The sequence below is a fragment of the Typopeltis vanoorti genome, chromosome 15 (assembly GCF_054136105.1).
Source record: "Typopeltis vanoorti isolate ZY-2024b chromosome 15, IOZ_Tvanoo_1.0, whole genome shotgun sequence".
NCBI lineage: Eukaryota > Metazoa > Arthropoda > Arachnida > Uropygi > Thelyphonidae > Typopeltis > Typopeltis vanoorti.
The window spans coordinates 48,761,566-48,780,124 of record NC_143563.1 but is presented as its reverse complement, the minus strand read 5'-3'; the positions used below and the strand labels follow the sequence as shown (position 1 = coordinate 48,780,124).

Here is an 18,559-nt window from a genome sequence, read left to right as displayed (position 1 = left end):
ATGCTGAAACTTTTTAATAGTCTTATAAGAAATAGTTCTAATTGAAGTATCTTTGAAATATACAATATTGCCAATTAATTAAAATTTATACTGAAAATATAACATTTTCATTTTTGTCTTTTTGCAGAGTGTCTGGAGTTTTATGGACTAATGATGCTTTTCAAGTAAGCACAAATAAATTAACTTTTATGGATCTAGAAAATCGCCTGAGAGATAAGAGTACTGTGTTTGTTAGAGTTGTGGCTGGATTGGTATGTGTTGTTTTGAGATTTTATATTTTACTTAGCTTGTATTTATACAAAACAGCTTTACTTGCTATCAATTTTTTTTATTTTTTTATTTTATGGCATTACCACGGGCATAATGAACTTACTTTATAAATCGTATATAGCAGTTATAAAAATGACAGTGAACAAATTTTAATGGTGTTTTGCATTCAAAATATATGAACTATATATAAATTTACATAACATCTAGGATCACTCACTTAAACATCATTACTAGATAACTTGGGGGAAGACTTATGTATCCTTTTGGAATGTAGAGAACCTACTGGATCTTCTGACCTAAAGTGAAATCTTCAACTTCTCATGGTGTGCCTTGTTAATGGAATCCATGTAGTTATTGAATATAACTATATAATATAGTTATTGAATAGCAATTTGAGATGTAGCTAACCAAATTGTATTCTTTATTGGCTAAAAAGAAAAAAAAAAACTGCAGCATAGCAAAATGTCATGCTAGCTGAGGCATTGCTTGGTCAAAGATCTCCACTGATTTCATCAGGAAACCAAGATGAATAGTGAAAGTTGCTACTGAAACATATTAAAAAACAGTATCATCAGAATTAAATATAAACACCGTCAGCATCAGCTAAGTAGTATTAAAAGAAGCGGAGAAGAGTAGAATGCACATAAGAATTAGAAGTATCATGTCCACATCATTGCTTTTAAGGAGATGAAGTCTACATCAACAGAAACTTGTCATCACCAGAATTCAAGATAGCCATATAAACGTAAGAAGTATCAAATGGAAAAGAAGTGGAACTGGCAGAAAAATTAAAGTGCTTACCTCATCAACATAATTGGTGTTAAAGAGATTCTTCTAATTAACAACTATGTGATGCTATATTCAGGCAGCAATGATTAAGGAAATGAAGGAGTAGCCATAGTCTTCAACACTAAACACAAAGATAATCTTTTTGAATGGCAGGCAGTATTTAGTTGAGTAATGTGGACAAACATAGAGATAGAGGATTGGATAATGTGATTTGTTTGTGCCTATGGTTCAATAGAAGGTTCTCCTAAGAAAGAAGTGCAGGAATTTTTTGAGTCATTAAAGAATGCAGCTGACATAAAGAAAGAAAAGTTATATTTTCTTTCTTTATGTTTAATCAATAACACCAGAGGGGCATCTGCTAGCCCAGCATACCAAGGCAGTACCTCTAAGTACAGAGGGGAAAGAAATGTGCAACAAAGACCAAATTTGACTAAGCGGAGGAATAATGATGCCCAGAAGATGATGCTCTCAGCCTTAAAATCCAATCAGATCATCATAAAATAACCCTCAGAAAGACTTGCAAGATAGGAACATGGAACATCAGAGGACTCCTGCAACCTGGGAAATGAGACATAATACAGAAATGAAATGGAAGATAAGATACTAATCTTAGGGTTGGCTGAAACCCACTAGAAAGAACATGGTCATTTTATGATGCATAAGAGAAACAATGTGTTTTTCTCCAGTCCAGACCATAACAGCAAAAAGGGAGTTTAACAGCAAAAAGTATCATTAATAAAAACATAAGTAGAGCAGTAAAAGGATACAGCCCAGTCAATGACAGAATTATAACAGTAAGATTAAACACCAACCCTATCCCAACAACGTTGATATATGTTTATGCACCCACATCAAACGTAGAAGATGAAGTAAGTGAGAAATTCTATGAGATCTAAATAAAACTATGGCTACAATACCAAGAAAGGATATTCAAATAGTTCTAGGAGCTTCAGTGCCAAGGTGGGATTCATGCACATGTAGATCACTTAAATGGAATCATTGGAAAATACAGACTAGGAATTACAAACGAACGATGAGAAAAACTATTGGAGTTCTGCATTGTACAAACAGCACAAGAGGAGACTATACACATGGGTAGCACCTGGGAATTGACTACATTTTAATCGACAGAAGATGGAAGACACTAATCAATAACACCAAAACAATGCCAGGTGCAGACTGTGGATCAGAGACCATCAGTTATTAATTTCTAATCTAAAGATCCATCTGAAAGCAAACAAGAATAGAATAACAGCAATAAAAGATATGACTTTTCACAAATGGACAACAAATTCACAATGGACATTGAATCAGAGCTCAAGAAACAAAACAAAAAAAAACAAAAAACCTCAGGAACAAAGCACTGAATCACACTGGAACACCTAAAATAAAACAAAATCTGCAGCAAAAACATCCCAATATAAAAAAAGAAGGATGGTATTCCATGATTACAAAAGTAACCCTAGAACTAATTGAAAAAAGGAAACAAATTAAAACATCAGATTGTCAAAACCCAAATTATCTAAACCTGACCTGAATAAAGCTATTAAAAAATCTTGTCAAAACAGATAAAAACAACTATATCCAAAACACATGTAAAGAAATAGAAAGACACTCCAATTCTAATGAAATGACAGATATTTATCCAAGAAGGTTAAGGATAAAACTAAAAAATTCAAACCAAAACATAATTTAATTGTGGAGGAAAATGGCAAGATTTCATTTGCAATTCTTCATGCAAAATATATCCTACACATTCTTTTGAAATGCCTATAGTCTCAGCAATTTCACGCACTTTGACTCACCGGTTATCCTATATCATATTGTGCACTTGATCAATGATTTCTGGTGTTGTTACACTTTTTTTTTGATGTCCTTCATTTGGATCATTTTCAAGGCTGATATGGCCACGTTTAACCTCGATAGCCCATTTCTTAATTATTGAAAACGAAGGAGAAGAGTACTCATAAATTTTTATGATCTTTGAATGAATTTCTTTTGGCATTAAATCTTCTTTTACAGAAGATTTAATGCCAAAATCATTAAGATGATTTTGGCATTAAATCATCTTAATTTAAATGATTTAATTTAAATTAAGATGATTTAATTTAAATCATCTTAATTTAAATTAAGATGATTTAAATCTTCTTAATTTAAAGAAGATTTAAATCAAGAAGATTTAAATCTTCTTTAAATTAAGATTTAAATCTTAATTTAAATCTTCTTTAAAAGAAGATTTAAATCTTCTTTAAAAAAACTCTTCTTCAAGAATTTTATAACTGCACGATACTCAATTTTATCCATTTCAAGGGATAGATACAAACAACACTTTTGTTTCAGACAACTTCATAAAACAAACTACTTGATAGAATGACTTGCAATTTCACATGGATGCTTATGGCAGATGTACCAACTTAGAAAAAAAACAAACTTGCTGATGGTGTTGCCATCTATGGTCGAGGCAGAGAACCTTTCAGACAACCCTCATATTTACGTAGTGTTCTATCTATTTTTTCTGATATTCCCCTAATGTACAGTATGCCTAGCTATTAATCTTTTTTTTTTTTTTTTACATTTAATGGTATTATCATGTAGGATCTTGGGAAATGTTTTTTTTATAGCCATTTTTTATAAATGTTTGTCGAATAATTTCATATTTTTTGTTCAGCACCTGCTCATTGGAGCAATGACCCTTAGTTTTTGTGATAAACGGTGGTATGAATGTGTGTGTGTGTGTGTGTGTGTGTGTGTGTGTGTGTTGGTTTGCGGTTGACCATGAATGAAAGGCTGCCTGATGGAAGATGTGTGACACACTTGTCACACATCTTCTATCAGTATCTCCAACTGCAAAGTAAGTTGGAGGTTGAAAATGATCTGCATTATGCCCTTTCAGGCACTCCTGCTCATATCCAAGAATTGGTGAAGGAAAGGAAAAACAATTGCATGTTTCTCATTGACTAATCTTCATCTAATTAAAATGAATTACAATATCCGAGCATTCTTTTGAACTTTGTTTATTGAAGTACGCTTTAGTTTAGTCCATATAAGAAAACTACTTTTATTCAAGTTTTAAAATCCATCAACATTTTCTATTGCTACTAAATTTGTAAAACTCTACTATAAAAATAATCCCAATGAATGTAGGTGTACCAGAATAGAAAATTAATCAAAGATCTTCAAATTGTGTCCATGTTATTTGAATGCATCTTTTAGTCAGACGATCTTGGAGGGGGGGGAAAGCATGGCAGAATATATTCAGGCATGGTGAATGGTGTGTATGGAGCCAAAAAGGTTGGGAACCACTGATCTAGAGGATAGTTTGTTCTCACCATGCATCCTCAACCCTCTTTCTTGGTCTGCTATGTAAACGATTTGTTAGTTGTCCTCTTTCTGAAAATGAGTTAACTACATTCCTACATCAGCATTACATCCATGTACTCAATTCACTATGGAAAAGGCAAGTTTTGGGAATTTAACTTTCTTGGACATCTTGCTCACCTACACAGCCTCTGGTCAATTAGTGTATATCATAAGCCTATCTTCAGAAACATGGGTTTAAGTTGTGTGCACCATGTCTTCCAGAAATCAGAGTTGCAAAATCCTTAATTGACAAAATACATACTATTTTTTTTTTCATCCATATAACACGAACTTCTCACATCAAAATTGTAATTTTTTTTTAGATGGAATTATATGGCTACAATCCTCATCACATTCATTGAGTAATAAAATAGACCCTTATATTTATTTACTCAAAGATACTTCAATAGAATGCAAGGTTCTGATCCCATACATTTCGGGTATTTTTTAAATTAACTTTGGCAGAATCTTGAAGTTTCACTAATGCCTATATATTTTCTACTCAATAAAATTTCTAATATCATACCATCTACAAATGATAATCTCTCTCTCTCTCTCTCACTCTCTCTCTCTCTCTCTCTCTCTCTCTCTCACACACACACACACACACACACACACACACACACACACACACACACACACACACACACACACACACACACACACACACACACACAGGTGTTTCCCAAATTCCCTGTAAATGTTTTGAACAGGCAGGCCATTCTACTATAGAAAAAATATTAATGAACATTGATGAAGACTGTAACTACAAAAGTCGTGTTTCACGCAACGCTGTATAAAGATCCAACACAGTATCCACTGGGAGATGCTTTGTATATATATATATACACACACACACACACACACGAGAGGTTGGTTGATCAACGTATAGAGTATATTAGTACATGTATGGGTAGTGGATTGGGAAAGGCGGTACTTGTTGACATTTGATTTAAATGACTGCATATTGTATTCCTTGGGAATATAATAAACAACAGGGGAAGAATGTTCTACAGTACAGCAGTTGTAGGGAGGATGAAGGAGGAGGAAAAGAAACTTGTTCTGTGGTTTCAAAGTGCACTGTGAAGGGATGTTGAGCAGTAGCTACACATGTTCCAACGAGTTTAGTACTGAGTGCGAGAATTGTTGATGTTATTCCAGATGAGCATTTCCCATGGAAATATTTGTAGAATATATGTATTGCAAAAACTAAATATCTGTGCAAAAGTGAGGGGAGTGAATTGGTAAGAGATAGGTCATTAATAAGTCTAATTGTTCTCCTCTGTATTGAGTCAAGCATTTTGAAGGAGCTTTTTGGGACCCCACTCCAAATGTGAGAACAGTATTCAATAGCTGGGTAGATTTTTATAATGTTAACAGCTGTTCGGGGGTGAAGTAATGTCTTGAGCGAAAGAGAAATCCTAGTTTTTTGATGCTGAGGATGCAATGGTTGTGATGTGTTTAGGCCAGGAGAGGTTTGATGTCAGAGTAATTCCAAGAAAAGAAATATCAAATTGTCTGGAAATTTGGGTATCGTCAAAAAGAATACTGGGAAAAAAAAAGGTTCTTTTTTATGAGAAATATAACAGAACTGGGTTTTATTAGCATTGAAATTTATGAGGTTATTTGAACCCTATCGGAGGATGGCTTGGAGATCAGAATTGAAGTCAGTGGTGGTTGATGTTCTATAGGTTGAGGTGAGTTGTGTAAGGTAAGGTTTATCAAATGAAAGGAAGGAGTGCAATGTGCTGTTGTCTGCAAAACTGTGTATTGGGTTTGGGGGTCAACTGAAGTAGGTCATTGATAAATAGCAGGAAGAGGGGTTAGTGAGAGGACAGAACCTTGTGGAACCTCAGCATAACTTGAATGGTGAGAGGATAAGGAACATAGAAGTTGCGGAGGCTGTCCCACTTGGAACTGTTATAATTCCAAACTGTTGTTTGGGAGTGGCTGTGAGTGCTGTTGCATGTGGGAAGAGATGAGCACTAGATTGTGGTCAGAATTACCTAAGGGGCTCACTATTTTCATTATGTATTTGGAAGGGTCATTGGTGAGGAAAAGATCTAGGGTGGTTTGGATTATCTGGTATTCTGGTTGGATGTAAGGTCATTAGTGATGGCAAATGTTTCAGCATCTCTGTCTGCAAGATCTGTACAACTGGAGGAGGAAAGCCAGGTAGTGTTGTGGACATTAAAATCTCCTAGGAGGATAATTTTGCTGTTGGGAAAGTGGGATTGGAGAAAATCAATTTTTAAGGAGATGAAATTAAAGACCCCAGAGTGGTTGGTTGCATTGGGGGAGCGATAGAGACAGGAAAGAATTTGATTGAGTGGGAAAGGGATATTTTAAACCAAAGAAGGAAAAGGCTTGCCTTTTCTCTAGAATCAGCTTTAAATATGAATTTCCTTTCAATGCATCTTCAGAGGCCCTATTACACCATTCTAATTTAAATTGAAGGATTGTCTTTTTATTCTAGAAGTTTCAGAAATTCTCATCTTGTGTAATTGTCAGTAATGATTATCTATTTTATGTGATTTTTCTTGCATGCAACACTTGCTGTTATGGGTTAACCTGTTGTTGTATTTGCTTTTATTCTGTTTCTCTTTGAATTGATTGTTTGTTCCACACTGCTGACGCACTGTTAGTTTTGGTGTGAAATATTTGTTTGCTAAAGTTATGTACTGTGTCTGATAAGTTTCACTCTCAGTTACTATGTTGCAGGTGCCATTAAAACTAAAAAATTTTAGCTAGCTTTTTTACTCTTCATGCATTTAACTTCTATTTTAACAAGTTTACTTTAATTAATTTGTATATTTCTTTAAAATGCTTTTTTCTTAGTTAGTGAAATATTAAATAGATCAAGCTATTTAATAATTTTAAAATAGTAATAAATATGTGCATTTATATTGTTCTATTGATATTTGGCAAAGAAGTTTATATCATTCTTAAGGCGAGATGGGTTCACCTCCCCTATGTCACTGTACTTTTGTTCGAATAATATTTTGTTTGGGATCACATTAACTAGAGACTTATAATCTACTATAATTTTTTTTTAAAATTATTATTTTGTTTTCATCCAATGAAATATTTTTTAAACAAGAAATATGTGGTATCTTATGTGTATTATCATGATATTAATGAATAGTTAAAATTGCAATTTTTCCCTCCAACTGTTTTTAATTTATTGCTATTTTAATAAAATAGCAACATCAACATATGTACAGAATTTTGATACATTAAAAGTTTATTTATACAGGAAAAGCGAGGGAATATTGAAAAGCAATTTACAGAATGGTTACTTACTTGTCATGAGCAGTGTGATAAACAAGTCATGTTTACTGGATATAGGGCTCTTATTTCACGTCCAGAACTTCAGAAACACAAACAGTTTCCATGGGCTGTGTATGATAGCATAGAGTGGGATGGTAAGGTGTTTGTGAAAGGACAGTTGGTGAGTTAAAGATCTTATAATGCAGTTTATAGTATCATATGTCATGAATTTATTTGTTGTGATAGTATTCTGTTAAAGTATAAATATTTTAAGGTTATTCATTCTTTTTTATATGCTATACAGGCACACACTACCACAAATATGCTACATAACCTATGAATAGATAGTAATAACTAACCTGTGAATAGATATTAAGCTTATAAAGTAAAAGCCTTTCCTGTTTGAAGAGAATCAGGTATTTGAGGATCAAAACAAAGGGGTGGGCTCACCAGGAGCATGGTGGTTGGTTGTAAATTTTTTTTTTTTTTTTTTGGAGAAATAGGTTGTTTTAGCAAAGAGGGAAAAACAGAGAACTTTGGTTCTTATTTGGAGAAGGGAATTCGAAAACTTTCGTATAAGATTTAAAGGCAGAAGAGGGGCGGATAGGAAATAGACAAATGGAAAGTGGGGGGGTGGGAAAGAAAGCAGCAGAAATGAGAAGTAAAGTTGGAGATGTTGATGATGGATGAAATACAAGAAAAAGAAAAGAAATTAAAAATGCAGAAGGATATGCAAAAACGATTGGGTATTGGGAGAAACAGAAAAAGAAAGCGTATCCAAGGGTGTTAATAATGAGAAGATCAAAATAGAATAGGCATTAGCCTTTATTTAGTTTGTGAGTAAGTTAAGTCTTCATGTGATTGATTTTTTGCTCAGTCCAGGAACTTTTGGTTAGCATAGTACCTCATAGCTGAAGCGACACACACACACACACGTTATAGTTCTCAAGGTTTTTTTTTTTTTTTTTTTTTTTTTTTTTTTTTTTTTTTTTTTTTTTTGTAGCAATTTCAAGGGGTGGTGAATTTTTTTTCATCAAGTGACCATGCTTGTTAAAAGAAAGTATGTTGCTGTTGCTAAACTGAAATGATGGCCTCAGTTTTGATTTGATATTTCAGTCTGTTATCTCCAAACACTGTCTAGATTAAGATGGACTGGTCTAAGCAACTCTTAAAAGATTTTTTTACTTTTGTATTTTGTGCATATGATTCTGTCAAGTTGCACCATTAGTATATTTTACTTTCATTCTGAGTGATCTTAACTTAAAAAAACCCATTTGAAACTAAACTCCACACAGATATCATTTATATAACTTATTTATATAACATTTATATAAGATATCATTTATATAACTTATTTACCTAATTAATCTGACAAACAACATGTTTTGCTAGTCTTTCCTCTTCCATTCTGTCTAAGTGACCATACCTCTAAGATTAGCTCTGCTAACACATTCCTGAATGCTAACAATGTCTAGTTCTTTCCTAATATACTCATTTTTAATACGATACTGCAAATGATGTCATCTGTTCATTCTACTAATTTTTCACAGAATTCTTATATCTGTGGTTCCCAGTCTTTGAACTGTTTTATGTCTAAGACAGTTCTGAGATCCATACTTTAAAAGTAATACTTTGAAAAGTTGTTAAATGAAACAAGCAGTAGAAAACACCGCAGGCATGCAACCAGGAAAATATATATATATATATATATATATATATATATCCATACTTGAAGTAGAAAAAGCCATTCAAAAACTGGAAATGTGGAGAGGCAGCTGGAGTATTGTAGATGAAATTCGACCAGAAATGCTCAAATATGGAGGTGTAAAAGTCTTACAGTGGCTGCACTGCATAATTCAGAAGGCCTGGACAGAGGGACGAATTCCTGATGATTGGAGTAGAGATCTCATATTTCCCTTTTTATGTATGGGTACTATGAGAACTCTATTCCAATCATTGGGAATTCGTCCTTCTACTCAAAACTGAATGTTGAGAATTACAGAGGTATTTCCCTACTGAGTGTTCTTGGTGAGATTTATTCAAGTATACTTGAGAATGGGTTGAATATAGGCCAGTTTAGTTAAAAAAACAACTGCCAAGAATAGTTGTGGAAAGGAAGCTTGATGAAGAACAAGCTGGATTCATGCCGAACAAAGGTTCTCAGGATCAGATTTTCACTTTAAGACGAATATATGAAAAATCTTGGGAATATAACGAGAATTTGTATTTAAGTTTTGTTGATCTGGAAAAGGCATATGACAAGATGCCAAGGGGAAAGCTCTTCAAAACGCTACAGTTATATGGTGTAAATGGGACATAATATCGTGCCATACACAATCTCTATTTAAGCTGTAAGTCAGCAGTTAGAACTGAAGGAGGTACAGGAAGATGGTTTGATGTTAAATCGACAAGGGTACACATTATCTCCATTGTTATTCATTATCTATATGGATTACATTGTGAAGGAAAGTTGTATTAAATCTGATATCAGAATTGCAATGTTAATCTTAGCTCTACTTTATGTGTGAATGATATGATACTTCTAAATAAAAGAAGCTTGCAAGATTTCCTGACGAAATTGAATAATTTAGTCAGGAAATCTTGCAAGTTTTAATAAATTTGAATATTTAGATAATTTATTAAAACTTTATTAATAAATTTTTTAATAAAGTTTTAATAAAGTTGTAATAAATTTGGTATGAAAATCAGCACTAAGAAGACAAAGACAATGAAATAGGCAGAAACATTGAAAATCTCAACTGTATCTTGAATGGTGACCCTATGGATCCAAGTAAAACATTTCAGCTATTTAGGCACAGTTTTTAGTGAAGATGGCAAATGAAATATGGAAATAGACAACAGAATTACTACGTCATCTTAATAAATTTATATGGAATAAGAAAGAAATTAGTCAAAGTAAATTAGCTGTATACAAGACAATGTTCAGACCAGTTTTAATTTATGGATATGAGAGAGCTGGTAGAAATAAAACACTTGATCAAAGATCAGAGACTTCTGATGTGAGAGTTCCGAGAAAGATTCGTGGAGTGAACAGATGGAAAGTATCACATTAAACATGAGAATATTAGGAAACAACTTGCCATTGTTAACAATCAGGAATGTGTTAGTAGAGCTGATCTCAGGTGGTATTTTCACTTAAATAGAATGGGAGAAGGTTGGCAGGAAGAAGACCAAGATGTAGATAGATTGATACAGTAAGAAGTGCCTTAGCAGACAGAAATGTAAGATCAGGTTATGTTGGAGTCCTGATAGATAACTTATTAATTTGGAGGAAAATTGTTGATCAGAAGTTAGTAATGGTGTAACTTTTTTTTTCATGTAGTACTATCATAATCATCCTCTACACCTCCTGAAGGTATCTATCAGGAATTTGATGATAATGATGATTTCACTTCTGTAAGCTATTCAACTTTGATTTGTTTTAAAACTTTTTTACACACTCTTCTTTTCAATGTGAAATTTAATTTTATCCTTTTACAAACTAAATAGCGATAACTTCCCATTTTAAATCTTCTGTATACTCTTGTGTCCTGAACCAGTGGTAAAACATTACTATCAACTATAACATAGTGAGACTTTTCTTATTTCTTGCATCTTTTCTCCATGGGAATTTGTGCACATTTTTATGTAGGAACATAGTGTTAGTAATAACTAATCCATGTCCTGAGCAGAAATCCAGCAGGCATTTATCATTATTATTAGCTTTGCTCTTTTCTCTAAATTTTTTGAAACATTTCTATATGTCTGTTAATTATTTTCTACTCTTCCACTTAGATCTCCAACAAGGACCAACTTTTCCTTTTTTTTTTCATTATGTCAGCTCTCTTCTTAAATGCCTTGACAAATTCCTCTATTTCTTCCTTAGTAGAACCTTCTGTGGGACTGCAGGCACATGTAAGTCTCATTGTCCATATAATAACAGTGAGAGCGAGGGCCTTTTTTTGCCTAATGATGCCCCAGCCTGCCTGATGTTTCATTATGTTGAACCATAATATTGTTTTCAGTTTAAGCCAATACAGAATATAATTTATTTGGCTAACTAGCAAATTGGCAGCTCATCCTTATTTGTTCAGTATCCACCTGGATACTGAACAAACAAGGATGGATGAGATCTAATAAGATGTAAGGTGTCTTTAAGTGGGACATTAGTGAATAGCCAGGTGTTAGATCCTGAGTGAAGGAATCTTGCAAAGAAATCATTCATTCAGAGTCTAACATACTAAACTTACTAACAAAGTGAAATACCTGCACGTCAGCTGAAATCAAAAGTGAAACTTCTTCATTTTTTATATAAAATTTATATTCTTTATTTCATGTACCATATATTTAAGCTATTGTGATCTTTCTTCCTCTGGTTTGATTATCTCCGGATCCTTTGCGGTCCTTGACGGAGAGATCTCACTCAGTTTCAGATTTTTTAGTGTGTTAAACCCTGTGTCTCCCTCCCCCTCCAGCTCCAGTGTTCCCCTTTCTTCTTCCCTGAAAATAAACTTCCCTTCTACTGAAATCACAAGAAAATACAAATTTAAATAGGAAATCACTTCCTAGGATCACTCTTAGGTGAGGAAGAGAGTTCCTTGGCAGCACCATAAAATTGTGCCAAGCGGATATTCCAAATTTTGGCAAGTTCACTCTCAGCCTCACAGACTTCGTAGCTTGGGTAATAGAGGAAGATATTCCCAGAAGTTTGATGGGCCTTCTTAGGTGTTTTACCCTTCCCTTTATATATGGCTCTATCTCCCTGAAGTAGTTATCGGGGATAATAGAAGCCCATGAGCCTGTGTCTACTAGTGCCCTAAAGTTTCTCCCACATATCCTTTCTTCAACTGTTAATTCCGTGTTTCCTTTTTGATTTCGTCCCCCTTTTCTTCCCTCCTGTTTGTTACATACATGTGACTTTGCCTCAAAACGGTAGTTCTTTGAAATGAAAAACGGAATTTCCTTGTTTGCTGAAACAATTACGGGCTAGATGTCCCAACTTATTGCAGCTATAGCATCTTGGGGGCTCCCAGGAGTAACCTCCAGAATTATCTCCATCCGAGATATTAGGAGAATTGCCGTTGCATTTAGCTGACAGCTCTGATAACTTATTCATCATCATGTCCATTTTATCAAGAAGTAGGGTCTGCATCTTTTCAACTTCCTGGTGGATCATGTTATTAATTCTTTCTTCTGGAAATGAGGAGTTCTTGTGGTTTGTCCTTGAAGCTGTTGTCAGTTGACCTAGTACAGCATCAAGACGCTCCATGATGGGCTGTTGTAATCTCTCTCTACTTCTTGTTGAATCAATGAGCGAACTTCGCTAAGACTTGGACTGCTAGTGACAACCTGGTAGACTGTCTCAGGTCTATTTACTTCACATCCTTTCTGTGCTCTCTGCTTTTCTTTCTTCTCTGGATGTTCTACCTTAGCATCTTGTTCCTTAATGCTGTTTCTCTCTTCTCTAATGACATTGATGGACCCAGTTGAGGCTGCAAGACAAATGTCTCCAAGCAGTTGCTCTCTTTGTCTTACTGCTGTCAAGCACTCCTTTAAATTTGTTATGGCTCTCCCAAATGCTGTTTCCTTCAGTTCTTGTCTCAATCCTCCCCCTTAAAATGTTGAAAAACTGCCCAGTTAAGATGGTGCCGGTCTTTGTCAGAGACACTTAATGTATTGGCAAGAGCTAAGACTCGGTTGTGGTAGTCTGATATTCTTTCTTTATCTTTTTGCACCATCTTCTGGAGCTTCCATAAATTTGGTCCCACATTCCTTACTTTATAAAACTTGGATATTAGGACCTCCTTAAACTTATAGTAATCTCTAGTTTCTTTTAAGACAGGCGAGGAATAAAAGTATGTCTTTGCCTTCCCAATGAGCTTACGATGGAGTAGAATTAGCAGTTGGAGTCTTCTTAGTTCTTCTATATACTCAAAAAAATACCAGAATGTCATCAGACTCCTGCCCTGAAAACTGAGGAAAAACCTGTTGAGGATTTATCATCCTAAAGAATTCACAGAGTCATCTAAATCTGAGCTCGATGGTTGAGGGCATACCTGCATTCATCTTTCAAACTTAATTATTACCTCTTTTCATACTCTTTGTTATTCCAACAAATGCCTGATTGCCTTATACAAATCCAAGACCTACTTATAGTGATTATTCCCTATTAACCTTAAACTTTAGGTGCCCTAAATACATCCTACTGGCTGCATCATTGTTATATTTTTATATTTATGTTTTTATTTAATTAGTTGTTACTTGATTATATCCTATCCTATTCAAACCTTATTCGCTTTAAATCCTACTGACTGTTCTATTGTTATGTCGTTGCTTTCTCTATATTTTCTGATTTATATCTTCCTATTCTATCTTTCTATCGCTATTTTATTTCTTCAGATATCGGCGATTGTTTCCTATTTGGATACTGGCGAATTTATATTTTGCTGCACCAGCCAGTATCCTATAGCAGAAAAGGATCCTTACTCAGGGAGACAATACTAGATTCTGAAGCGTTCTTACACAATGATCTTTAACACTGCCGTATAGATTCAGATTATTGCAGTCGTGACCTAAATCTATAATTATATACACTTCCTAATTCCTTTCCGCCAAAATAGGTTCTATTTTTATAAGTGGTAGTTTGGACTCGTAATCAGGCATGACTCACGTTTAGGTAAATATGACATGTTTATTGGAATATCTAAACAGAATACACAAAAATTCATACACTCAATTATGACTCAATACTAAATGAAACTCGAGTTAAGAGGTTAACATATTCTAAATTAATTAAAGGTCATAAAGCATGCGAAACACAATAACTGCATTTTGGGATAGATAGCAAATGATATGAAGTTAAGCTAAATTCCTTTCTGTAATGCTATTCATAAAATAATATAAACAAACATTCTAATGCTACTCAGTTGCTAAAATCCACAATTCTAATCTCATTAAATTAATCCTATCACATACAATTACAAAAGATCTCTTCTAAACAATTCTTCTTACTCTCAAAGGAGGTTAACTTTCTAATTAGAGACTGTCCACAAAGTTCTTTAGAGTACTATTCTTAATTTTTACATTCATAAACAATCTTCTCTCTTCTAATGAATTTTATACACAAAATAAAGTGATTTTACCTTACCGAACTTTTTCCACGTCTTTCAGTACCACGTGTACGCCTGGTTACTTCTTGTCTATTGGCTGTCCATACGCCAATGAAGCGGTTATGCTATCTTCATTATTTTTGCTGAAAATGGACTCAATCTCTGCATTTTAGGAACATTTCGATGGGACTTCTCAGCGACGGCTTGATTCTGCTAGGACTGGAAATTTTTACCTTCAGCTCTGCATAGAATCCTTCTCCATTTTCAAAAATCCTGCTGTCCGACATCTTATCTTAGCACAGATGCTTCTCCCCCCCCCCCACGAACTCCTGCTAACTTCCGAGCCACCAAACAGGAAAACGATTTGACAAGAGAGACCGATACGGCGCTCATCTCCCTTATAATCTTCGTTAGAGCGCCCCTTTTTCAGAGTCCCTTATGCACATGACCCGTATCTTTTCACCCCTTGGGTTCATCCCTTGCTTTCCCAACGCTGTTATGCTCTTGTATTCCCAGAATTCGCGTCAATATACGTTCCGCTTAAGCAACTGCCACCAGCATTACGCTGTGCACGTGTAGTTTTATACCTTTCAAGAATTATAATTTAGTAACTATTTGGTGACTCACAGTTATTTTTACACAGCTTAAGCGAGACTTAAATTAAGTCAGATTATCCCTCTTTTTAGACATACTCTAAATAAAATCTTAATATGATCACAATAGCTTAAATATATGGTACATGAAATAAAGAATACAAATTTTATACAAAAAATGAAGAAGTTTCACTTTTGATTTCAGCTGATGTGCAGGTATTTCTCTTTGTTAGTAAGTTTAGTATGTTAGACTCTGAATGAATGATTTCTTTGCAAGATTCCTTCACTCAGGATAACACAGGAGACATCAGAAATGACCATTATGTCAGTGTGATGGAATGTGAGCATTTCTCTATTGACTTTGAAGTGGGTTGAGTTTTTTTTATATGTGGAGTGTTGCCATATATTGTGGGAGCATTTTGGCTGGCAACACTCCTTCACCCATAAACTCAGCCCACTTCAAAAATGTTTGGCTAATTTCTATATGGGTGAATCAATGCCATCCACAGTGGGACATAATGGCACATTTTGTTTATGGATTTTTGTAGCCTGTATATTGGTGTGTATGTGTGTGTGTGTGTGTATGTGTGTCGGGTAGAGTTATACGGCTTTAGTTTATCGGTGACCTCCACAGGCTAGGAGATGACCTTTTTAAGAAGCTTATGAAGTGTTCTGATCTGAGCATTGGTGGGATCATAGTCTAAAGGAAAATAGGTAGAACAATCTCTAAATAGGGAGGCAAGTTTACCTGTGTAATCCATTTGGTTTAAAACTGCACTGGCATTCGCCTTATCCACTTTCGTAATTACTGTCCTATTGTTTTTTATTTCCTGTAGAGCTTCATATTCTTTCATTGAGAGGTTGCCTTTTCAGTAGTTTTGCATGAGTACGTACACTGGCTACATCCAGTCTAATGTTAGCAATATGGGTAGGAAGGAAAACTGAGGATATCTCATTCTACTCAGATCACAATATCTTTTGCAGGAATTGTTTTAGGTGCAAGTGTATAGTTTTAGCCACAAGCAAGCAAGCAAGCTAATTGCCTCTGGCTTGAGGGTGAAGGATGATAGGTTTACAACAATGATTTTCTGAGGTTGTTGAGGATTGAAAGCTGAGTTTTTTAATGGACTATTGTACCGATGTGACTTGTGTGCAGTGGAATCTCCATAGATGATGGTAAACACTGGGTAAACAAGGCTAAAGAAAGGTAACCAAAGTTGGACCTAGTGTGCTAAAAGCGATGATCTGGCATAAAACTCAGCCTACTTCAAAGCCAGTATAGAAAACCTCACAGTCCGACATACACACACACTGATATAATGGTCACTTTTGATGTCTCCTCGCTATTCACCAATATTCCATTTAAGGATATCTTAGATCTTATACAAGTTATATTTCCTCCTGATATCTCAGCTCTGTTTAAGTTTTAAGTTTGTCACAAACTCTGGCTATTTTGTTTAGCAATGGAAATTCTACAAACAGATGGAATAGCCATAGGTTCTCCACTTTCTCCACACCTGGCCAACTACTTCATGGAGACCTTTGAAGAAAAAGCCTCAACTTTTCCCCCCACATGAACCCACTGTTTGACTGCATTATGTAAATGATGTGTTCTCCGTTTGGCCATGGCCAGCCTGTTGTATTCCTGGCAGTCTCTGTTTACAGAAAATCCACACATACTGGTGGATATATTCACCAACAGTCATCCTCTCTCTCTCTCCAAATGATATTATGAAGACACTATATAACAGGACAAAATGAATCACTTATAACAGTGCCCTAACTACTCAATTTGATCATGTTCTCAACACTTTCTTAGCCAATGGTTACTAACCCTCCCCCCCCCCCCCAAAAAAAAAAAAAAAAAACTTAATCACAAGTCGACTTCTCATTCAGAACAGGAACTACACAAAATCTATCACCATTCCATATATCTTGGACGTATCTGAAAAATTAACAAAAATCCTAAAGTGTTCTGGTAAAAACCCATCATAGGATGGGTTTTTACCAGGTCACTTATAATTGCAAATTGTCCTACTATGGACAAACAGGCAGGACAGCCAGTATCAGAATTTCTGAACACATGGTCTACAATCAGTTGTTCCGCTATTATGGCCACTCTGGACTTGCTGGCCATGCTTTGGACATCCACCACAGCATACCCTGGAAAAAGGCCACTCTACTCCTCCACAGCAAATACAAATATGAGAGGCTATTCCTGGAATCTGCCTCAGCCCTAAGACACTTTTCAAACCTCAACAAATTTGGGTGCATGAAACTCCCCCAAATTTGGGAAGCACTCATCTTCAGTCTAACAGCCAAGATCATTTAGGACTCTAGGCCCAATTTGGTTGCCTTTCTTCATTCTCATTTACCCAAATGTTAGTGCTTACATGCACACATATCATTGTTCTGTGATCTCTGATAATGGCAATTCGACTTCAATAAAATATTGGAAGTATTAATTAGAATTATAATTAATATTCAGTATACATTATAATTTCCTGAAAAATAATGGTAATTATTTAGTAATTATTGGTAATAATAAAAAATAATAATTGTGAGGTAAGTTTAGCTTTTGATGTATGGTAATGTTCAATAAACCATCATTTCTAAATTTAATAATTTTACTCTTGGTATCTAATGTAATAGGCTTATATATTATCTTTTCACTAAAACAATAGCGCCTTTACATTGAATTTTATCTGCCATAACAACAATAAAATGATAGTTACAAAACAGTTTACAATTCACTTTGAAACACAGAGGGATGTAGCAAACTGATTTTGTAAGCAAACAGTTCACAAAAACTGTTGTATGAGCAAATGCAGTGTTGTATAAATGAGTATGAGCTAATTATCATAAAGTGAAGCTTTGTAAGGTTGGGTATTATTGTAGATATTAAAATAATGAAATTTAGTATGATGGGTTTCCAACTAAATACATCTATGCAAACAAGAATGAAATCTTTCAAATAACATGCTGCTGTTATGCAGTTCAAACCAGTTTTTAACCTATTCACCTGGAGTTGATTCAGTTGATCCATTACTGGAAACAGTAGAATGAGTATTCTGAAGAGAATTAGGAGAATGAATGTATGTCATTGATCACAGGACCACATTCAAAATTAAAACGTCTGAAAGGAATATGACATTATTAATATTCAAG

At 34.6% G+C, this 18,559-nt stretch overlaps 1 protein-coding gene across 2 annotated transcripts in view; it reads left to right on the top strand.

The window, feature by feature from the left end:
* LOC150098746 (structural maintenance of chromosomes flexible hinge domain-containing protein 1-like) overlaps positions 1 to 18,559 on the top strand; it is a 733,568-nt gene that overhangs the window by 188,091 nt on the left and 526,918 nt on the right. For both annotated transcript variants that reach the window (XM_090405871.1, XM_090405872.1), the window contains exons 12-13: positions 128 to 251; positions 7,676 to 7,870. In XM_090405871.1, coding sequence (XP_090261997.1) covers positions 128 to 251; positions 7,676 to 7,870 — 319 coding nt within the window. The remainder of the gene's footprint in view (positions 1 to 127; positions 252 to 7,675; positions 7,871 to 18,559) is intronic.